General features: G+C 39.9%; 1 protein-coding gene across 1 annotated transcript in view; it reads right to left on the minus strand.

Moving 5' to 3' along the window:
* The window catches only part of LOC128689347 (nonsense-mediated mRNA decay factor SMG5-like), an 89,124-nt gene that overhangs the window by 58,721 nt on the left and 5,672 nt on the right, over nucleotides 1-24,731 (minus strand). The window contains exons 4-8 of the mRNA XM_070086138.1: nucleotides 19,576-19,727; nucleotides 19,069-19,172; nucleotides 13,635-13,833; nucleotides 10,036-10,291; nucleotides 9,603-9,745 (exon numbers count right to left, since the gene is read on the minus strand). Of these exons, the coding sequence (XP_069942239.1) occupies nucleotides 9,603-9,745; nucleotides 10,036-10,291; nucleotides 13,635-13,833; nucleotides 19,069-19,172; nucleotides 19,576-19,727 (854 nt within the window). The remainder of the gene's footprint in view (nucleotides 1-9,602; nucleotides 9,746-10,035; nucleotides 10,292-13,634; nucleotides 13,834-19,068; nucleotides 19,173-19,575; nucleotides 19,728-24,731) is intronic.

A 24,731-nucleotide genomic window follows, 5' to 3' on the forward strand; every position in this document is an offset into this window, starting at 1 on the left:
GGAGGAAGAGAGATGGAAGAAGGTGTGTGCTTTCTTCAGAAATTAAGATTTTTGAAATGTGGGGTTGGATGGAAAGATTTATGGAGAAAAATCACCCTGAAAAGGATGTTACAAGCCATATCGGCAACTTGTTTAGTGACAGAGTCTTGGCCTATTTTTGGAAAGTTTTAAAGAGACGCCAGAAACAGAGCTCTCTGGATACTTTTTTTGCGAGACAGGACTCTAGTGACTCAAGCTGGTCCTAGTGGCATTGAGAAACAGAAGAGAAGTATGTAACCCCAGAAAAGGACTTGGTACCTGAGGTGTTGATGGAAGGGGATTCCCCTTCCAAACAGTAACTAATCCAATCTCTCTCCTCCTCCAGTCTTCCATACACTAAGAAGAATCACCACTAAAGGTAAGTGTTATGCTGTTAATGTTTCATTCATCATGTCCCATTGTATTGTTTATGTACTACATCTATATTTCACGTAAAAGAATTTTTGTTTTAATACTTCTGGGTGTCAGGAACAGATTAATTGTATGTACATTATTTCTTATGGGGAAAATTGATTCGAAAATCGTCTATTTCGATAATCGTCACACTTCCAGGAACGGATTAACGATGATAAACGAGGGACCACTGTATTGGCTCGGCTAACGCCCAAGAACTCGGTTAAGGATATTCATCTCGAATATGTCTGCGCGGCCTCAGCCGCCCGGCCTTTCCAGGACAGCTTGTGTGCCATTGTTTACAAGCCAGTGAGGACGATTCCACACATACATGCGATATATTTTGTATTATTCCATTGATTTTAGTGCTTGTAACTGCTAAATAAGCCACCATGGGCCCAAAGAAAGCTAGTGCCAGCCCTGTGGTAAAGAAGGAAAGAAACGCAATAGAATTCAAGAAAAGACTCGTTGCAAAATACCAAAGTGGAGGAGGGAGAGAGAGGGGAGAATGTGCATTCTGCAGTGATTCAGTGATTCTACGATATGTACGATACTAAAGCAGCAGGTATCAATAAAGGCTATAGAGCCAGCCAGCGATAAAGTGTAGAATTAACAGTGTAGCAAGTAAGTTAAGCGAGTAAGCAATAGAAAAACGACACGAAAGTAACTCTCCAATGTTGTTGGATGTTTATAGGGCCAATGAACATACGCCGACCTGCTATCTTCCACCACCCTAAACCTCTGCCAGTATCTCCTACATTAAACTAACTAACTAAACTAAGATCTCCAAGGTAAGTGTAAATATAAAAGTGTATGCTTTTTATTATTTAGCACACTGGCAGAGTCCCACCAAGGCAGGGTGGCCCGAAAAAGAAAAACTTTCACCATCATTCACTCCATCACTGTCTTGCCAGAAGGGTGCTTTACACTACAGTTTTTAAACTGCAACATTAACACCCCTCCTTCAGAGTGCAGGCACTGTACTTCCCATCTCCATGACTCAAGTCCAGCCTGCCGGTTTCCCTGAACCCCTTCATAAATGTTACTTTGCTCACACTCCAACAGCACGTCAAGTATTAAAAACCATTTGTCTCCATTCACTCCTATCAAACACGCTCACGCATGCCCGCTGGAAGCCCAAGCCCCTCGCACAAAAAACCTCCTTTACCCCATCTCTCCAACCTTTCCTAGGCCGACCCCTACCCCGCCTTCCTTCCACTACAGACTGATACACTCTTGAAGTCATTCTGCTTCGCTCCATTCTCTCTACATGTCCGAACCACCTCAACAACCCTTCCTCAAGCCTCTGGACAACAGTTTTGGCAATCCCGCACCTCCTCCTAACTTCCAAACTACAAATTCTCTGCATTATATTCCACACATTGCCCTCAGACATGACATCTCCACTGCCTCCAGCCTTCTCGCTGCAACATTCATCACCCATGCTTCACAACCATATACGAGCGTTGGTAAAACTATGCTCTCATACATTCCCCTCTTTGCCTCCAAGGACAAAGTTCTTTGTCTCCACAAACTCCTAAGTGCACCGCTCACCCTTTTCCCCTCATCAATTCTATGATTCGCCTCATCTTTCATAGACCCATCCGCTGACACGTCCACTCCCAAATATCTGAATACATTCACCTCCTCCATACTCTCTCCCTCCAATCTGATATCCAATCTTTCATCACCTAATCTTTTTGTTATTCTCATAACCTTACTCTTTCCTGTGTTCACTTTTAATTTTCTTCTTTTGCATACCCTACCAAATTCATCCACCAACCTCTGCAACTTCTCTTCAGAATCTCCCAAGAGCACTGTGTCATCAGCAAAGAGCAACTGTGACAACTCCCACTTTATGTGTGATTCTTTATCTTTTAACTCCATGCCTCTTGCCAAGACCCTCGCATTTACTTCTCTTACAACCCCATCTATAAATATATTAAACAACCACGGTGACATCACACATCCTTGTCTAAGGCCTACTTTTACTGGGAAATAATCTCCCTCTCTCCTACATACTCTAACTTGAGCCTCACTATCCTCATAAAAACTCTTCACTGCTTTCAGTAACCTACCTCCTATACCATACACCTGCAACATCTGCCATATTGCCCCCCTATCCACCCTGTCATACGCCTTTTCCAAATCCATAAATGCCACAAAAACCTCTTTAGCCTTATCTAAATACTGTTCACTTATATGTTTCACTGTAAACACCTGGTCCACACACCCCCTACCTTTCCTAAAGCCTCCTATTTCATCTGCTATCCTATTCTCCATCTTACTCTTAATTCTTTCAATAATAACTACCATACACTTTACCAGGTATACTCAACTGACTTATCCCCCTATAATTTTTGCACTCTCTTTTGTCTCCTTTGCCTTTATACAAATGAGCTATGCATGCTCTCTGCCAATCCCTAGGTACCTTACCCTCTTCCATACATTTATTAAATAATAGCACCAACCACTCCAAAACTATATCCCCACCTGCTTTTAACATTTATATCTTTATCCCATCAATCCCAGCTGCCTTACCCCCTTTCATTTTACCTACTGCCTCACGAACTTCCCCCACACTCACAACTGACTCTTCCTCACTCCTGCAAGATGTTATTCCTCATTGCCCTATACATGAAATCACGGCTTCCCTATCTTCATCAACATTTAAGAATTCCTCAAAATAATCCCTCCATCTTCCCAATACCTCTAACTCTCCATTTAATAACTCTCCTCTCCTATTTTTAACTGACAAATCCATTTGTTCTCTAGGCTTCCTCAACTTGTTAATCTCACTCCAAAACTTTTTCTTATTTTCAACAAAATTTGTTGATAACATCTCACCCACTCTCTCATTTGCTCTCTTTTTACACTGCTTCACCACTCTCTTAACCTCTCTCTTTTTCTCTATATACTCTTCCCTCCTTGCATCACTTCTACTTTGTAAAAACTTCTCATATGCTAACTTTTTCTCCCTTACTACTCATTCCACCAATTGCTCCTCTTCCCTCCTGCACCCACTTTCCTGTAACCACAAACTTCTGCTGAACACTAACACTACATTTTTAAACCTACCCCATACCTCTTCGACACCATTGCCTATGCTCTCATTAGCCCATCTATCCTCCAATAGCTGTTTATATCTTGCCCTAACTGCCTCCTCTTTTAGTTTATAAACCTTCACCTCTCTCTTCCCTGTTGCTTCTATTCTCCTTGTATCCCATCTACCTTTTACTCTCAGTGTAGCTACAACTAGAAAGTGATCTGATATATCTGTGGCCCCTCTATAAACATGTACATCCTGAAGTCTACTCAACAGTCTTTTATCTACTAATACATAAGCCAACAAACTACTGTCATTTCGCCTTACATCATATCTTGTATACTTATTTATCCTCTTTTTCTTAAAATATATATTACCTATAACTAAACCCCTTTCTATACAAAGTTCAATCAAAGGGCTCCCATTATCATTTACACCTGGCACCCCAAACTTACCTACCACACCCTCTCTAAAAGTTCCTCCTACTTTAGCATTCAGGTCCCCTACCACAATTACTCTCTCACTTGGTTCAAAGGTTCCTATACATTCACTTAACAGCTCCCAAAATCTCTGTCTCTCCTCTCTTCTCCAGGTGCATACACGCTTATTATGGCCCACTTTTCGCATCCAACCTTTACTTTAATCCACATAATCCTTGAATTTACCCATTCATATTCTCTTTTCTCCTTCCATAACTGATCCTTCAACATTATTGCTACCCCTTCCTTAGCTCTAACTCTCTCAGATACTCCAGATTTAATCCCATTTATTTCCCCCCACCGAAACTCCCCTACCCCCTTCAGCTCTTGTTTCGCTTAGGGCCAGGACATCCAACTTCTTTTCATTCATAACATCAGCAATCATCTGTTTCTTGTCATCCGCACTACATCCACGCACATTTAAGCATCCCAGTTTTATAAAGTTTTTCTTCTCTTTTTTAGTAAATGTTTACAGGAGAAGGGGTTACTAGCCCATTGCTCCCGGCATTTTAGTTGCCTCATATGACATGCATGGCTTACGGAGGAAAGATTCTTTTCCACTTCCCCATGGACAATAGAAGAAATAAAGAAGAACAAGAGCTATTTAGAAAAAGGAGAAAAACCTAGATGTATGTATATATATATATGTATGTGTGTGTCTGTGAAGTGTGACCAAAGTGTAAGTAGGAGTAGCAAGATATCCCTGTTATCTAGAGTGTTTGAGACAGAAAGAGACACCAGCAATCCTACCATCATGTAAAACAGTTACAGGTTTCTGTTTCACAGTCATCTGGCAGGATGGTAGTACTTCCCTGGGTGGTTGCTGTCTATTACTACTAAAAAGTGTATGTATAAAAATAAATATTAGTGTCAATATATGCTGCTATGTATGACAATCTATGTACGTAACTGTATTTGTGTATACTTGAATAAACTTATTTATAAATTAAAATGTAAATCTTTCTTATTATAAATTAAAATGTAATATTTCTTATTTATAAATTACATACATTGTTTAGGTGTGATAGTGTTGGTGGCTTTTGCTGCTGCCTCCACCACCAGTAATAAGTACAGCTTCTTTCAGTGGCCCTTATAAACCCAACAATACCACCACCACCACTTACTCCTCTCATACATTGTGACATATTTTATTCATTCTAGAGTATATATCATGTTTCTATGTTATTAATATTGTTTATTATGTTATATTGGATGAATTGTGATAGATAAGTAAGCCGTAGAGATGATATTAGTGTCATATTGAAGCATAATAAACTCTTCTTCCTCTTGCCTCCTACTCGTCTTCCATACACTAAGAGTCAATAAAGGTAAATGTGATGTTAAATGTTCATTTATCCATTTTATTAGTGCTTTATATTTATCTGTCATTGTTTTCTGTATGTACAGTGGACCCCCGGTTCACGATGCTATCGGTATCCGATAAATCCGGTAACCGATGCATTATATCGCAGAGAATTTGCCTCAGTTCCCGTTACAAAACCCAGTATGCAATGCGGTTCATAGAGACGTGTCCACATGTGGCCTGAACTGCCCCGTGTGTGCCAGTGTTTACAAGCCAGCCAGTGTGCGTGCATCTAAGGATACATTCGGTACATTCCATATTATCCATATTATCACTATTTTTGGTGCTTGTTTCTGCAAAGTAAGTCACCATGGGCCCCAAGAAAGCTCTTAGTGCCAACCCTTCGAGACCAAGGGTGCTAATGACTGTTGAAATGAAGAAAGAGATAATTGCAAAGTACAGTGGAATCTCAAAAATCGAACTTAATCCGTTCCACGAGCTAGTTCTAAATTCGAAAAGTCTGAAATTCGAAGCAATATTTCCCATAAGAAATAATGGAAATACAATTAATCCGTTCCAGAAACCCAAAAATATTCACAAAAAAAAATACATTTTATAGAGATTTATTACAGTTTTACATACACACAACAAATGCTACAGTCTTTAATTATGTATAGTAATATAAAGTAACATTTTTACTTACCTTTATTGAAGATCGGTGATGGCATCTGGAAGATGGGGAGGAGGAGAGAGGGAGTTGGGGTTACTGTTTGGAAGGAGAATCCCCCTCCCTGAGGACTTCCGGTATCAAAGCCCTCTCTGGGGTTGCTTTCCTTCTCTGTATTGTAATGCCACTAGGACCAGCTTGAGAGTCATTGGACCCCAGTCTCACAAAATAACTGTCTACAGTCCTCTGTTTCTGTCTCACAAAATAACTATCCACAGTCGTCTGTTTCTGTCTCGCAAAATAACTGTCCACAATCGTCTGTCTCACAAAATAACTCCACAGTCGTCTGTTTCTGTCTCGCAAATTAACTGTCCACAATCGTCTTTTTGTCTCACAAAATAACTCCAGTCGTCTGTTTCTGTCTCACAAATTAACTCCACAGTCATCTGTTTCTGTCTCACAAAATAACTGTCCAGTCGTCTGTTTCCGTCTCACAAAATAACTGTCCACAGTCGTCTGTTTCTGTCTCACAAAATAACTGTCCACAATCGTCAGTTTGTCTCACAAAATAACTCCACAGTCGTCTGTGGAGTTATTTATCATACTTCTGTATTATTTCCTTCTTAACATCTATGGTGTTTCTCACTTTCTTTACCACAGGGGTACCACTAGCAAGTTTCTTTGGGCCCATGGCAGCTTATTTCACAGTCCCACAAGCACTAAACACAACGAAATAATCGTAAAATGTGTGAATGAGAGCGCAGGTTAGTGTTCACTCAAGCATAAACAAAGCCAGACTGCTCACAGCGCCTGCGCGGGGACGCGGACAGAGCGGGCCAGCGGACAGGTCCCGTACCTGGCGGTCCGAAATTAGAGGCACATTCGATAATTGGGACACAGTTTGTCCAAAAAAAATGGTCTTATTTTCAAAACGTTCGATATTTGATACGTTCGATTTTTGAGGTTCCACTGTACGAAAGTGGAGTGCGTGTGTCGGAGCTGGTCAGGTTATATAGTAAACCCCAATCAACCATCTCTACTATAGTGACCAGGAAAATGGCAATCAAGGAAGCTGTTCTTGCAAAAGGTGCAACTGTGATTAGGAAACAGCGACTGCAAGTGTTAGAAAATGTTGAGAGACTGTTATTGGTGTGGATAAATGAAAAACAGATAGCAGGAGATAGCATCTCTCAAGCGATCATTTGTGAAAAGGCTAGGCAGTTGCATGACGATTTGGTAAAAAAAATGCCTGCAACTAGTGGTGACGTAAGTGAATTTAAGGCCAGCAAATGTTGATTTGAAAGATTTAAGAATCGTAGTGGCATACATAGTGTGATTAGGCATGGTGAGGCTGCCAGTTCGGACCAAAAAGCAGCTGAAAAATATGTGAAGGAATTCAAGGAGTACATAGAGGCTGAAGGATTGAAACCTGAACAAGTGTTTAATTGTGACGAAACAGGCCTGTTTTGGAAGAAATTGCCAAGCAGGACCTACATTACTCAGGAGGGAAAGGCACTCCCAGGACATAAGCCTATGAAAGATAGGCTTACTCTTCTCATGTGTAAGAATGCTAGTGGTGATTGCAAAGTGAAGCCTTTATTGGTGTATCACTCAGAAACTCCCAGAGCGTTCAGGCAAAAGAATATCCTTAAGGCTAATTTGTGTGTGCTGTGGAGGGCAAACAGTAAGGCATGGATCACTAGGGACTTTTTCTATGACTGGTTACACTATGCATTTGCCCCCAATGTGAAAAATTACCTAATTGGAAAGAAATTAGACCTTAAGTGCCTCCTGGTATTAGACAATGCCCCTAGTCATCCTACAGACTTGGCAGAGCGACTTTCTGGGGATATGATTTTCATTAAGGTCAAGTTTTTGCCTCCTAATACCACTCCTCTCCTGCAGCCCATGGACCAGCAGGTCATTTCCAACTTCAAGAAACTGTACACAAAAGCTATGTTTGAAAGGTGCTTTGAAGTGACCACAGAAACTCTATTGATTCTAAAGGAGTTTTGGAAGGATCACTTTAATAATAATAATAATAATATCTTTATTTACTACAAGTACAAGGTATACAGGCCTAGCTGACAACAATGACATATTACTACATAGAAAGCCCCTTGTTATGCTCCGCATGTCGGGCAAATTAGGTCAGTGTCCCAGGATGCGACCCACACCAGTCGACTAACACCCAGGTACCCATTTTACTAATGGGGAACATAGACAACAGGTGGAAAGAAACACGCCCAATGTTTCTACTCTGGCTGGGAATCGAACCCAGGCCCTTGCCGTGTGAAGCGGGAGAGTTAACCACCAGGCCACCAGAGCCCCAATATCCTCAATTGTATAAACCTTATAGGTAAGGCTTGGGAGGGAGTGACTAAGAGGACCTTGAACTCTGCCTGGAAAAAACTGTGAGCAGAATGTGTAGACAAAAGGGATTTCAAAGGGTTTGAGGCTAACCCTGAGAAGCCTATGCCAGTTGAGGAATCCATTGTGGCATTGGGGAAGTCCTTGGGGTTGGAAGTTAGTGGGGAGGATGTGGAAGAGTTGGTGGAGGAGGACAATGAAGAACTAACCACTGATGAGCTGCTACATCATCTTCAACAGCAAGAGGCCACACCTGAGGAAACTGCTTCGGAGGAGGGGAGAGAGAAACTGAAGAAGTTGCCTACTTCAAAGATAAAGGAAATATGTGCAAAGTGGCTTGAAGTGCAAACCTTTATGGATGAAAATCACCCTCACACAGCTATTGCAAGCCGTGTTGGCGACTATTACACTGACAATGTTGTGAAACACTTTAGGAAAGTCAAAGGAACGAGAGGTACAGGTCTCTATGGACAGATATGTTGTGCGACAGAAGTCCAGTGACTCTCAAGCTGGTCCTAGTGTCATTAAAAGAAGAAGGGAAGTAACCCAGGATAAGGACTCAACACCTCAAGTCCTAATGGAAGGAGATTCCCCTTCTAAACACTAAGACCATCCACACTCTCCCCTCCACCCATCCCATCAATCATCACCAGATCTTCAATAAAGGTAAGTGTCATGTAACTGTGCATGTCTTCTTCAGTTTGTGTGCATTAAAATTAATATTTCATGTGGTAAAAAAATTTTTTTTTCATACTTTTGGGTGTCTTGCACGGATTAATTTGATTTCCATTATTTCTTAGGGGGAAAATTGATTCGCTTTCCGATAATTTTGGTTTACGATGAGCTCTCAGGAACAGATTAATATCATGAACCGGGGGTCCACTGTATATGTATATTTAATCTTTAAAATAATATTTTTTGTTAATACTTTTGGCTGTCTGAAACGGATTGTAATTGGATTTCCATTATTTCTCATGGAGAAAATTAATTCCGCTAACAGCAAAATTGCTTAAAGGCAAGCTCTCTGGAACGGATTAATGCCGTTACCCGAGGGTCCACTGTACTAAATTTAAAGGAAAAACTTTCATTTTTTCCTTTGGGCCACCTGCCTCGGTGGGATACGGCCGGTTTGTTGAAAGAAGGGTAATTAAATTCCCAGAACTTTTGCGATCTCTCACATTTCTTGAATATGATGGATACAATTGAAACATTTCATTTTTATTACCTTCAAGTGGTTAAACTGCCTATATACTGGTAAACCTTGAACATCTGCATAAATTGACTTGCTATAGCAACATAACATACCTTTTCTGTTTCAGGAAGAAGCCTTGATAAGAATGAGGGGTCAACCAGTGATATGCGTTGCTCTAGTCTACTAGTCACATGGGAAACGAGAGTCATCAAGACCGAGACCAGAAGAGCTTGGGCCATACTTGTGTGTGATGACACTGGGAAGAAAATAGTCAATACATGAAAATACTTTTAACATGGACATTCTGGAGAGCTCAAGGTGCTGGCTGCATCTTTTAACTTTGATTCAGTTATACCATTTCATTGATAAATACGAGTACCAGATAAAATTACAATAGCCCAGAGTTTAAAGTCATTAGTCTTGAGAAAAAACAGATGAACACATTTCTTTCAATTAAAAGTAACACTGAAAAAAGACCTACAAAACAGATGGCACAGTAACTGAAGTAATGGCTTTAGGATTTTTTCTGTCCTTACATGCAATTACCTTGATTTTTGAGCCTTTGAATGCAAATAGATAAGACAGCACAGACAGCCACCATGGCCTCAGGAGTCAGGCTAAATGATAAAACAATCTTCTCTTTAGCTTCTACTGAAGAGTCACATCCATTTTGCAGTGAAGTGGGTACATGGCCATTTGGGGGTGAACCTGCAGGTGATGGAGTTCTCTCTGAAGTCTCATTATCAGCATCATCATAAGTTTCCAACACTTTTCCAAGTTGAACTAGCACATCCTGACACAGCTGTAAAATTAGCAATATGGATCACTAATTAATTTAAATATGCATGGGACACAGGTATTTACGAAATCTTTACTAACTCGAGTGGCACAGAGGCTAAAATTAACCTCAACTGATTTTGTCACTTGTTATAAAAATGTCTCCAAGGGTAAGTGGAACAGAATTCTTCCTCCGTAAGCCATGCATGTAGTAAGATGTGACTAAAATGCCGGGAGCAATGGGCTAGTAACCCCCTTCTGTAAAAATTACTAAATTTAAAAATAAATTAAATTTTTCTTTTTAGGTCACCCTGCCTTGGTGGAATATGTCCAGTTTGTTGAAAAAAAAAAATATATATAAACATCCTACATAAAATCTTTTATTTACAGTGTGTGTTTTATAAGGGCAAATTGACCACTTAAAGAGTGTAGGAACTAACTGCATTTACCAATCAAAGTATTCAGCGAGTACAAGGCAACACTGAAAAGTTCTTTAATTTGTGGGTTTGCTATTAACCCATAAATGGTCCAAGCAGATCTACGTTCATAAGCGTAGTGCTCCAAAAGTAGATATACTTTTTTACATATTTTCAAATATAACAAAAAAAAAAAAAAAAAAAAAAAAAAAAAAAAAAAAAAAAAAAAAAAAAAAAAAAAATTAGATCAATGTTTTTTTACACGTTTTCAAATGTAAAAAAAAAAAAGATCTACTTTTTTTACATACTTTCAAATGCTGAAAAAACATATGTACGTTAGGACCGTTTACGGGTTAACTGTTCCACATATGCTGCTGTGCTAAACTTCTTGAGATAGGAAACATACAACAAATTTATGAACCAACCAGGTTTTACAACCGAGACAGTATCAAAATGCCTTTAATTACATTTAGCAGAATAGACACTAACAGTACTTCCCCAGTGAGAACTAAACATCCAACATCATGAAGACAGTTTGTGCTCTTCACTGTATTAACACAAACATACATCTATGCAGTGAATTTACTTTCAAGTAGCCAAGTACGTATCTAGCACCACTGAAAACAGCACAGTAAACTCTAATTTATGCATGCAGTGAAGATATACCTAGCCAGAAAGTACCTTGCTTTCAAGGTTCTCCTCACTTGATAATTTTGCAGTCACCCTCCAATCTTGCTGTCTATAGACTGAAATGCGAAATTTGTGCTTTTACCACCCAATACATCTTTGACAGAGCCACTGGCTCAAAGAATTAAGTCATTTAAGTGCCACTACACATGCAAAGTAATGAAACAACTCATTGCAGTAATGAATGACTGTTCCAAGACAGGCATGCCAGAGTTCTGGCGTCAACTGCACATTGCAGTTACAATTACATAAGTAAAGGATAGTGAGGCTCAAGTTAGAGTATGTAGGAAAGAGGGAAATTATTTCCCTGTAAAAGTAGGCCTTAGACAAGGATGTGTGATGTCACCGTGGTTGTTCAATATATTTATAGATGGGGTTGTAAGAGAAGTAAATGCGAGGGTCTTGGCAAGAGGCGTGGAGTTAAAAGATAAAGAATCACACAAAGTGGGAGTTGTCACAGTTGCTCTTTGCTGATGACACTGTGCTCTTGGGAGATTCTGAAGAGAAGTTGCAGAGATTGGTGGATGAATTTGGTAGGGTGTGCAAAAGAAAATTGAAAGTGAATACAGGAAAGAGTAAGGTTATGAGGATAACAAAAAGATTAGGTGATGAAAGATTGGATATCAGATTGGAGGGAGAGAGTATGGAGGAGGTGAATGTATTCAGATATTTGGGAGTGGACGTGTCAGCGGATGGGTCTATGAAAGATGAGGTGAATCATAGAAATGATGAGGGGAAAAGGGTGAGTGGTGCACTTAGGAGTCTGTGGAGACAAAGAACTTTGTCCTTGGAGGCAAAGAGGGGAATGTATGAGAGTATAGTTTTACCAACGCTCTTATATGGGTGTGAAGCATGGGTGATGAATGTTGCAGCGAGGAGAAGGCTGGAGGCAGTGGAGATGTCATGTCTGAGAGCAATGTGTGGTGTGAATATAATGCAGAGAATTCGTAGTTTGGAAGTTAGGAGGAGGTGCGGGATTACCAAAACTGTTGTCCATAGGGCTGAGGAAGGGTTGTTGAGGTGGTTCGGACATGTAGAGAGAATAGAGCGAAACAGAATAACTTCAAGAGTGTATCAGTCTGTAGTGGAAGGAAGGCGGGGTAGGGGTCGGCCTAGGAAAGGTTGGAGGGAGGGGGTAAAGGAGGTTTTGTGTGCGAGGGGCTTGGACTTCCAGCAGGCATGCGTGAGCGTGTTTGATAGGAGTGAATGGAGACAAATGGTTTTTAATACTTGACGTGCTGTTGGAGTGTGAGCAAAGTAACATTTATGAAGGGGTTCAGGGAAACCGGCAGGCCGGACTTGAGTCCTGGAGATGGGAAGTACAGTGCCTGCACTCTGAAGGAGGGGTGTTAATGTTGCAGTTTAAAAACTGTAGTGTAAAGCACCCTTCTGGCAAGACAGTGATGGAGTGAATGATGGTGAAAGTTTTTCTTTTTCGGGCCACCCTGCCTTGGTGGGAATCGGCCAGTGTGATAATAAAAAATAAGTAAAGGTGCTACAGGATGAAGTGCCCCAGTTAACTGTAAATGCAAGATGAGTCAATTGTGGCCATCTGTGGCAAATAATTTCTCTGGTTTTTCCTTACAAATGAATTAGGTCTAGAAAACTGTGGCTCTGACATGTAGTAAGATATGAAGGTTTTAAAGATATGCATGAAGTTGTACATGAACCGTTAATTAAAAGAGGATGACGAAAAACCAACTGCAGAAAATTTGTTAAGGAGCTCAACCCCCAGTTATAAGAGAAGCAGATGAAAGAGTGAAGAAGAACCACCTGGAGCTAAACAGTTCTGCAAGTAATTCTGTTGCTGGCAAATTTAGATTTTTTCACTGGAGAGGAGCCACATCAGGAAGAATTGTTCCTCAGTGGAATCTGGAGCAATCAATGACGTCTTCTCGTCAGCTCTATAAAGTATTGCACGGAAAAAGTAGACTATGGACTATTACAGAATACTTGAGCACTCCACTACAAAATTCAACTACTAACAAGAACCACAGCCATCCACCACATCCCAGTAGGGCCACATCAAACCCTCTCCACACACTTCCAAATCAACAAGCAACTAGAAGTAAGATAAACAGTAGTAATCTGTACAAAACAGAACATAACCCTATTTTCCCCATAGGCTATTCACTTCAAGTAATGCTAATTTCTATAAAGCAGCAATTTTCACTAACATATCTCACACCTTAAGAAGGAAATGAAGAGGGATAAGTTACTGTATGTACACAATTATTTAGCTTCAAGATTATTTTGTACACTTACCCTAGCAACTTCCTCAGTGGCTCTGTTATTAACAAAACAGGAGACAAGAGTAAGTAGGGTATGCAGAAACATTCTTTGATGGTGTGAGGGAGGCTCATCATTGCCATCCTCAACTACGTTCTCATAGATGGCTCGACTCTTATCCAGCAGTCTCTTTAGGTTACCCTCCGCTCCTTCAACATTCTTCTCACACGTTAGCCTACGGAATGTTAATTTAAAAGGTTAACTAAAAAATGTCAAGATATCCATGAACTAATTACAGTAAAACATAATAAAGCAAATAATCTTTCACATCTGATAACCCACAAAATATGCCTTATGATCATCATAATCTCCGAGAAAGCTGTTATACACAAAGTTAATAAACACTTTACCAACAAAAACTTATGAAGTGTACATAACGAGTTGCAAGGGAAGGAAAAATTTTATACAGTGGACCCTCAGTTTTCGTGATTAATCCGTTCCAGAGAGTCTGACGAAACCAGAAAATCATGAAATAATGGAAAATCAACAAATCTGTTTCAGATACCCAAAAGTATTAACAAAAAACACATTTTATAGAGAATAACTATAGTTTTACATGCAGAAAACAATGGGAAATAAATATAAAGCATTAATGAAATTGATAAATGAACTTTTAAATCACTTATACCTTCACTGAAGAGTCTTGTTGGCATATGGAGGGAGGAGAGTATTGTTTGGAGACAAGACAAAATGCTTAAATGTGATGCTAATATCAACTCTACGACTTATTTATCTATCTATCACAATTCATCTAATATGACATAATAAACAATATTAACCCTTTGACTGTTTTAGTCGTATATATATATATACACGTCTTACGAGCCATTGTGTTTGACGTATATACATTGGACCCTCGACCAACGATATTAATCCGTTCCAGAGAGCTCGTCATTAGTTGAATTAATTTTCCCCATAAGAAAAATGGAAATCCAATTAATTCGTTACAGACATCCAAAAGTATGAAAAAAATAATATTTCACATGAAATATACATTTTCCTACACAGAAAAAGAAGGATACATGCACAATAAATACTGTACTGTACTAAATGAAGAATAAATGACACTTACATTTATTGAAAATGTATTGATGAGATGGGAGGGGGGGAGATGGAGGTGTATTAATTTGGGAACAACTTGAGAGTCACTGGACCTCTGTCACACCAAAAATCTGTCCATTGAGCTCTTCCAGAACAGGCCTGTTTTGTCACAACTGAACACTTGTTGGAGTTGAAATTTTTCAGCTTTGCTATGCCTTACCACACTGTGTATGCCACTACAATTCTTAAATCTCTCAAACCAACCTTTGCTCTCCTTAAATTCACCACTATGAGCACTAGTTCCAGGCATTTTTTCATGTACCTGGGAGTTAGTTTACCAGTGTGGGTTGCATCCTGGGTGACAAGATTAAGGACCCCAATGGAAATAAGTTACAGTCCTCAATGACGCATGGACTTTCTTGGGTTATCCTGGGTGACTAACCCTCTGGAGTTGATTGTTTCTCGGTAATTGTTTCTCGTTAAGCCACACCAACAACACACACTCCACATCTTCGAGTAGTACAGCTGACAGTGGTGCAGCAGCAGCTGACCATGGTATAGCAGCAGCAGCTGACCATGGTACAGCAGCAGCAGCTGACCATGGTACAGCAGCACCAGCTGACCATGGTACAGCAGCACCAGCTGACCATGGTACAGCAGCACCAGCTGACCATGGTACAGCAGCACCAGCTGACCATGGTACAGCAGCACCAGCTGACCATGGTACAGCAGCACCAGCTGACCATGGTACAGCAGCACCAGCTGACCATGGTACAGCAGCACCAGCTGACCATGGTACAGCAGCACCAGCTGACCATGGTACAGCAGCACCAGCTGACCATGGTACAGCAGCACCAGCTGACTGTGGTATGATAGTATTTCGATAGTATTTCTCACCCTTTTTACCACAGGGTTGGCACTAGAAGCTTTCTTTGGGCCCATGGTGGCTTATTTAGCAGTTACAAGCAGTAAAAACAATGGAATAATACAAAATGTATCAAGTGTATGCGTGGAACCATCCGCCCTGGCTTGTAAACAATGGCACACTATCTGAAGGCAGGGCAACTGAGGCACTCAGGCTGGATGGACAAGTTCGGGACGAACCATGTTGGTCGAGTTTTTCATCGTTGGTCGGGCCAAACTTTTTACACTCAAACGCATCGTTAGTTGAATTTATTGTTAGACGATGCCTTCATTGGTTGGGGGTCCACTGTATACTCAAAAATTCTAGCGGCTTCAAATCAAGCAGGAGAAAGCTGGTAGGCCCACATGTGAGAGAATGGGTCTGTGTGGTCAGTGTGCACCACATAAAAAAAATCCTGCAGCATGCAGTGCATGAGAAAAAAAAAATACTCCAACAGTGTTTCTGGATTAAACTGCCGACTGAGGTGTATTTTCGTATAGTATTTATGGTTGTATTCTTGTTTTCCTGGTCTCATTTGATAGAATGGAAAACATATTATGGAAATAGAAGTGAGTTTGATTAGTTTTACTATGAAAAGGATCTTGAAATGGAGCTCAAAGTGGCAGAAATGTTCAATTTTTGCTGATGTTCAAGAGTAAGCATTGTCCAATAAATGTCCAACAAGCGATTCTAACATGCAGTCATGAATGGGTTGACATTATTTAAACAATTATTACAATATTGCAGTAGTCTGCATAACAGTAAATCTTCTATTTTTTGTGTGAATAAAAATTCAAAATAGAAAGCAAGAGGATTATATTAGGGGACTGGAGACATGACTGATGAACAGAGTGAATGTTATTTTAGTGCCAGGAATGTCTGTATTATTCATTCGGGACCCTATTTTGAAATTGACATTTTTTAACCCTTTCAGGGTCCGTCCCGTAGATCTACGGCTTTACGTTCAGGGTCCAAACCGTAGATCTACGCCATGAGCTCAGCTCACTCTGATAAACTGTGAGTGGTACATTTGGGCCTAGATATGAGAGAATACATCTATGTGGTATGTGTGCACCACATAAAACAGATCCTGCAGCACACTGTGCATAATGAGAGAAAAAAAATGAAATCATGATTTTTCGATTAAAACAGCAACTTTGCAGTGTTTTTTCGTATGTTTTTTATAGTTGTATTTGCGATTTCTTGGTCTCATTTGATAGAATGGAAGTCATATTACAGAAATAGAGATGATTTTGATTGGTTTTAGCATTGGAAATGGCTTGAAACTGAGCTCAAAGTAGCGGAAATGTTAAATTTTTGCCGATATTCAAGAGTAAACAAACGACCTCACACGTCTAATACACATCAGCTGGTGGGTCTAATATACATTCACAAATATGGTGATATTTATACAATTATTACAGTATTGCATAACAGTAAATCTTCTATTTTTTGGTGTGAATAAAAATTCATTATGTGAATAAAAAATCAAAATGGAATTTATTTGTAAAGCCTCAAAACATAACTAATGAACAGAGGAAATGTTAGTTTAGTGCCAGGAATGCCTACATTGTTCATTCTGGACCCTATTTTGAAATTGGAATATTTTGAACTCTGTGTTAAATTGGCCAAATTAACAATTTCCAATCACTTTATTTTGTAGTTGAAACAGTTGACTTGGCGATTTCTTGTGCTCAATCGACAGAATATAAGTAATACTAGTGAAATAGCTAAGAATTTGGTTGATTGGAATAATGTAATTGGCCTAAAATAGGAGTAAAAGTCGGCAAAATCGCCGATTCGTAAATATCGCTGACACATCAAAATTCGCGAGAGCATAATTTCGTCAATTTTCCACCAATTTTCGTACTTTTTGTTTTATTACGTTCACAAAAAGATTCTCTACGATTTCATAAGAAAAAATAACATTTTTTTTTTTAAATATCTTGGACACTGGTGCGTGACTCCAGATTTGGGCCTTGGACCCTGAAAGGGTTAATTTGCACGAAATTGGCCAAATTGCCAATTTCTGACCACTTAATAGGGTAGTTGAAATCGGTAAATGGGCAGTTTCTTGTACCCAATCGATAGAACAAATGGAGTTCTAAAGAAACAGCTATGAGTTTGGTGGACTGGAACAATGGAATCGATCGAAAATAGGGCTCAAAGTAGGCGAAATCATCAATGCGTAAATGTCATCGAGGTCGCTAACTTCGCGAGAGCTAATTCTGTAAGTTTTCCATCAAATTTCATACTTTTGGTGTCATTACCATCGAGAAAAGATTCTGTATCATTTCATAAGAATTTTTTTTGTTTTTCAAATATTTTGCGACACCAGGAGACACCTCAGTATTTGGGGTTGTGACAGTCAAAGGGTTAATAGAAACATGATATATACTCTAGAATTGATAAAATATGTCATTACGTATGCGAGGAGTGGTGGTGGTGTGTTGTTGTTGTTGTTGTTGTTGGGTTTATAAGGGCCACTGACAACATAAGCTGAACATATAGTGGAGATGGTGGCAGCAGCAGAGGCCACCACCACTATTCACACTGAAACAATGTACGTACATACATAATTTATAAATAAGAAATATTTACACTTATCTTGGAGGAGATGTTGGTATTGGTTTAGGGTGGTGGAAGATATGCACGGTGGCACATCTTGTCAGTGGCCCTATATACCTCCAACAACAATATAGTTAGCTAGTTAGTTTTGAGTCTTACTTTTTCTATCGCTTAATCACTTACTTACTTGCTACACTGTTAATGCTACACTTTATCGCTGGCTGGTGCTATAGCCTTTATCGACTCCTGCTGCTTTAGTATCTTACATATCGTAGAATCACTGAAGATGGCACAATCTACCCTTTCTCTTCCTCCACCACTTTGGTACTTTGCTACGAGTTCTTTCTTGAATTCTATCGTGTTTCTCACCTTCTTTACCATATGGCTGGCACTAGGAGCTTTCTTTGGGCCCATGGAGGCTTATTTAGAAGTCGCACACAATAAACAAGCGCAAAAAACAATGGATTATTACAAAATGTTTCGTACAACCTCACAGGGTAATGTTTACTCGCTGATAAACAATGCCACACTGACTCAGAATGGTGTGTGGGAGGCTTTGTGTGCATGCAGGCACTTGGATGTGTCCGTACAACCGATGAAACCAGAGGGAATGAATGAAAACAGACTATATTTTGATGATGTGTCCGTACAACCGATGAAACCAGAGGGAATGAATGAAAACAGACTATATTTTGATGAAAAGAAGTCAGTGATAACCGAAAATCCTGAAATCAGAGGCTAACGAAAACAGAGGGTCCACTGTACTTGAAAAATCAACGAAATGGCAAATTAAAAAATACCATTGGAATTCTCTTCAAATAATACTTACTGAGTGTATAATAATGTACTGTATTTGCAAAAAGCACGCTCAACATGACACACAAAATTTTAACTTACGCTCTAAGGTAGTGTGCTGTGGCCAGTAGAGGTTGGTCAGCAGTAGTATAGACAGTGGCCAAGTTACTGTGAGTCAGGCCACCCTCAGGAGAATAGTGCAGAGCCTAGAATGTCAAAACATTCACAGGCAATTTTTTTTTTTTTGATCAATAAACAAGTCATCTTGATAAGATATAAATGCAATGACTTCAACTTATGTATTTAGTATAAGTTTCCAGCTTGTAGCTATAGTGAAAATACCAATTTTTATAACTTTGGTAAAAACAAATCAGTAAAATTATGATATCTGTATGCATGACAGATAGTACTTCAAAACCTAACATTTTTAAGATTTACTTGCCATATGACAAAGGCGAGAATCCTGCCAGAGAGCAAAATGTTTAACAGGATTCTGTTGTGCCCTTGTATAATAACTGTACTGCATATTACTAATCTATAAAAGTGTAGACGAAAAAACTGCTTTCAAAATCCAAAACACTGTAATGCTTAATTACCAAATGAACTAACCTGCAAATAGTAGCGAACAGGAAAATGGTGTGGAGGGGGAGATGGAAGATCCAACATGTAGCGGGTTAAGTCACCAAGAAACGTGAGGAATCTATGCATAGATTCACTGGCATTCTCTCCAGCAGGGGAAGCAACCGAACTTTCTTCTTCATCTACAGTGAAAAAAAAAAAAAGTAAAGTACAGTGAACCCTTCGCTAACGATATTAATCCGTTCCTGAGAGCTCATCGTTAGACGAAATCATCGTTAGCTGAATTAATTTTCCCCATAAGAAATAATGGAAATCAAATTAATCCATTCCTGACACCCCAAAGTATGAAAAAATTTTTTTTTTAACCACATGAAATATACATTTTCCTACACACAAAAAGGAGACATGCACAATTACTACTGTACTAAATAAAGAATACATGACACTTACCTTTATTGAAGATTTGGTGATGATTGACTGAACAGGAGGAGGGAAGCTATTGTTTGGAAGAGGAATCCCCTTCCATGAGGACTTGAGGTAGCAAGTCCTTTTCCAGGGTTACTTCCCTTCTTTGAATGCCACTAGGACCAGCTTGAGTCACTGGACCTATGTCGCACAACAAATCTGTCCATAGAGGTCTGTACCTCGCGTTCCTTGAAGATTTGCCTAAAATGGGCCACAACATTGTCATTGTAATAGTCACCAGCACGGCTTGCAATAGCGGTGTTAGGGTGATTTTCCATAAAGGTTTGCAGTTCAACCCACTTTGCACACATTTTCTTAATCTTTGAAGTAAGCAACTTCAATTTCTCTCTCCCCTCTGAAGCAGTTTCCTTAGGTCTGGCCTCTTGCTGTTGCAGATGCTCTTGCAGCTCATCAGTGGTTAGTTCCTCATCGTCCTCCTCCACCAACTCTTCCACATTCTCCCCACTAACCTCCAACCCCAGGTACTTCCCCAAAGTCACAATAGATTCCACAACTGGCATAGGCTTCTCAGGGTTAGCCCCAAACCCTTCAAAATCCCTCTCTTCTACACATTCTGGCCACAATTTCCTCCAGGCAGAGCTCAAGGTCCTCTTAGTCACTCCCTCCCAAGCCTTACCTATAAGGTTTACACAACTGAGGATACTAAAGTGATCTTTCCAAAACTCTGAGGTCACTTCAAAGCACTTTTTTGTAGAGTTTTGTGTAGAGTTTTTTTTTGAAGTTTGAAATGACCTGCTGGTCCATGGGCTGCAGGAGAGGAGTGGTATTAGGAGGCAAAAACTTGACTTTGATGAAGCTCATGTCCCCAGAAATTCGCTCTGCCAAGTCTGAAGGCTGACCAGGAGTACTGTCTAATACCAGGAGGCACTTAAGGTCCAATTTATTTTCCAGGAGGTAATTTTTCACAGTGGGGGCAAACACATGGTGAAACCAGTCATAGAAAAAGTCCCTAGTGACCCATGCCTTACTGTTTGCCCTCCATATCACACACAAATTAGCCTTGAGGACACTGTTTTTCCTGAACACACTGGGAGTTTCAGAGTGATACACACATAAAGGCTTCACTTTGCAATCACCACTAGCATTACCACACAACAAAAGAGTAAGCCTGTCTTTCATAGGCTTATGTCCTGGGAGTGCCTTTTCCTCCTGAGTAATGTAGGTCCTGTTAGGCATTTTCTTCCAAAACAGGCCTGTTTTGTCACAATTAAACACTTGTTCAGGTTTCAATCCTTCAGCCTCTATGTACTCCTTGAATTCCTGCACATATTTTTCAGTCACTTTCTGGCCTGAACTGGCAGCCTCACCATGCCTCGTCACACTATGTATGCCACTACGATTCTTAAATCTCTCAAACCAACCTTTACTGGCCTTAAATTCACTCTCCATCACCACTAGTTGTAGGCATTTTTTTAATTAAATCATCTATCCGTTTATTCACACCAATAACAGTCTCTCAACATCTTCGAGTACTTGCGATCTCTGTTTCGAAAACATACTTGCACCTTTTGCAAGAACAGCTTCCTTGATTGCCGTTTTGTTAGCCACAATACTAGCGATGGTTGATTGGGGTTTGGTATACAACCTGGCCAGCTCCGAGATACGCACTCCACTTTCGTACTTTGCAATTCTCTTTTTCTTCAGTTCCAAACAATTCTCACCCTTTTTACCACAGGGTTGGCACTAGAAGCTTTCTTGGGGCCCATGGTGACTTATTTTGCAGTTACAAGCACTAAAAACACTGTGATAATATGAAATGTACCAAATGTATGCGTACATGCAACCACACTGGCTGGCTTGTAAACACTGGCACACACGGAGCAGCTGAGGCGCGCTCAGGCCACACGTGGACGCGTACTGGACAAATCACGTTGGGCGAGTTTTTTATCATTAGCCAGGCCAAAATTTTTACACTCAAACGCTTTGTTGGGTGGATTTAACATTATGCAATGTATTCGTTAGCCGAGGGTCCACTGTATTTACAAAGAAATATGAAAACTTACCAAACTACAGTAAGTATTCAATTTTCAGACATTCTCCTAACAGAATTCCTTTAACCATGTTCTGGTTTAGATAATTATCTCTACATGGACACCAGACAAGAGTTTATGGATACTCAATTACACTGAATAAAATCAGGGTAATTATATTTAAAAATCAGCAATTATAATAATCATAACTACAACTAAAATATAATTACAGCTAAAGTGGGTAAAAATGTTATGGAGGGAGTAGTAGGTAAATTTGGGGTGCCAGGGGTAAATGTAAATGGGGAGCCTTTAATTGAGCTATGTGTAGAAAGAAATTTGGTAATAAGTAATACATATTTTATGAAAAAGAGGATAAATAAATATACAAGGTATGATGTAGCACGTAATGAAAGTAGTTTGTTAGATTATGTATTGGTGGATAAAAGGTTAATGGGTAGGCTCCAGGATGTACATGTTTATAGAGGGGCAACTGATGTATCAGATCATTATTTAGTTGTAGCTACAGTTAGAGTAAGAGGTAGATGGGAAAAGAGGAAGGTGGCAACAACAAGTAAGAGGGAGGTGAAAGTGTATAAACTAAGGGAGGAGGAAGTTCGGGTGAGATATAAGCGACTATTGGCAGAAAGGTGGGCTAGTGCAAAGATGAGTAGTGGGGGGGTTGAAGAGGGTTGGAATAGTTTTAAAAATGCAGTATTAGAATGTGGGGCAGAAGTTTGTGGTTATAGGAGGGTGGGGGCAGGAGGAAAGAGGAGTGATTGGTGGAATGATGAAGTAAAGGGTGTGATAAAAGAGAAAAAGGTAGCTTACGAGAGGTTTTTACAAAGCAGAAGTGTTATAAGAAGAGCAGAGTATATGGAGAGTAAAAGAAAGGTGAAGAGAGTGGTGAGAGAGTGCAAAAGGAGAGCAGATGAAAGAGTGGGAGAGGCACTGTCAAGAAATTTTAATGAAAATAAGAAAAAAATTTGGAGTGAAAGTATGGATTTGTCCGTTAAAAACAGAGTAGGGGAGTTAGTAGATGGGGAGAGGGAGGTATTAGGTAGATGGCGAGAATATTTTGAGGAACTTTTAAATGTTGAGGAAGAAAGGTAGGCGGTAATTTCATGCACTGGCCAGGGAGGTATACCATCTTTTAGGAGTGAAGAAGAGCAGAATGTAAGTGTGGTGGAGGTACGTGAGGCATTACGTAGAATGAAAGGGGGTAAAGCAGCTGGAACTGATGAGATCATGACAGAAATGTTAAAAGCAGGGGGGGATATAGTGTTGGAGTGGTTGGTACTTTTGTTAATAAATGTATGAAAGAGGGGAAGGTACCTAGGGATTGGCGGAGAGCATGTATAGTTCCTTTATAAAGGGAAAGGGGACAAAAGAGATTGTAAAAATTATAGAGGAATAAGTTTACTGAGTATACCAGGAAAAGTATACGGTAGGGTTATAATTGAAAGAATTAGAGGTAAGACAGAATGTAGAATTGCGGATGAGCAAGGAGGCTTCAGAGTGGGTAGGGGATGTGTAGATCAAGTGTTTACATTGAAGCATATATGTGAACAGTATTTAGATAAAGGTAGGGAAGTTTTTATTGCATTTATGGATTTAGAAAAGGCATATGATAGAGTGGATAAAGGAGCAATGTGGCAGATGTTGCAAGTTTATGGAATAGGTGGTAAGTTACTAAATGCTGTAAAGAGCTTTTATGAGGATAGTGAGGCTCAGGTTAGGGTGTGTAGAAGAGAGGGAGAATACTTCCCGGTAAAAGTAGGTCTTAGACAGGGATGTGTAATGTCACCATGGTTGTTTAATATATTTACAGATGGGGTTGTAAAAGAAGTAAATGCTAGGGTGTTCGGGAGAGGGGTAGGATTAAATTATGGGGAATCAAATTCAAAATGGGAATTGACACAGTTACTTTTTGCTGATGATACTGTGCTTATGGGAGATTCTAAAGAAAAATTGCAAAGGTTAGTGGATGAGTTTGGGAATGTGTGTAAAGGTAGAAAGTTGAAAGTGAACATAGAAAAGAGTAAGGTGATGAGGGTATCAAATGATTTAGATCAAGAAAAATTGGATATCAAATTGGGGAGGAGGAGTATGGAAGAAGTGAATGTTTTCAGATACTTGGGAGTTGACGTGTCGGCGGATGGATTTATGAAGGATGAGGTTAATCATAGAATTGATGAGGGAAAAAAGGTGAGTGGTGCGTTGAGGTATATGTGGAGTCAAAAAACGTTATCTATGGAGGCAAAGAAAGGAATGTATGAAAGTATAGTAGTACCAACACTCTTATATGGATGTGAAGCTTGGGTGGTAAATGCAGCAGCGAGGAGACGGTTGGAGGCAGTGGAGATGTCCTGTCTAAGGGCAATGTGTGGTGTAAATATTATGCAGAAAATTCGGAGTGTGGAAATTAGGAGAAGGTGTGGAGTTAATAAAAGCATTAGTCAGAGGGCAGAAGAGGGGTTGTTGAGGTGGTTTGGTCATTTAGAGAGAATGGATCAAAGTAGAATGACATGGAAAGCATATAAATCTATAGGGGAAGGAAAGAGGGGTAGGGGTCGTCCTCGAAAGGGTTGGAAAGAGGGGGTAAAGGAGGTTTTGTGGGCGAGGGGCTTGGACTTCCAGCAAGCGTGCATGAGCGTGTTAGATAGGAGTGAATGGAGACGAATGATACTTGGGACCTGACGATCTGTTGGAGTGTGAGCAGGGTAATATTTA

Source organism: Cherax quadricarinatus, chromosome 18, assembly GCF_038502225.1.
Source record: "Cherax quadricarinatus isolate ZL_2023a chromosome 18, ASM3850222v1, whole genome shotgun sequence".
Lineage (NCBI taxonomy): Eukaryota > Metazoa > Arthropoda > Malacostraca > Decapoda > Parastacidae > Cherax > Cherax quadricarinatus.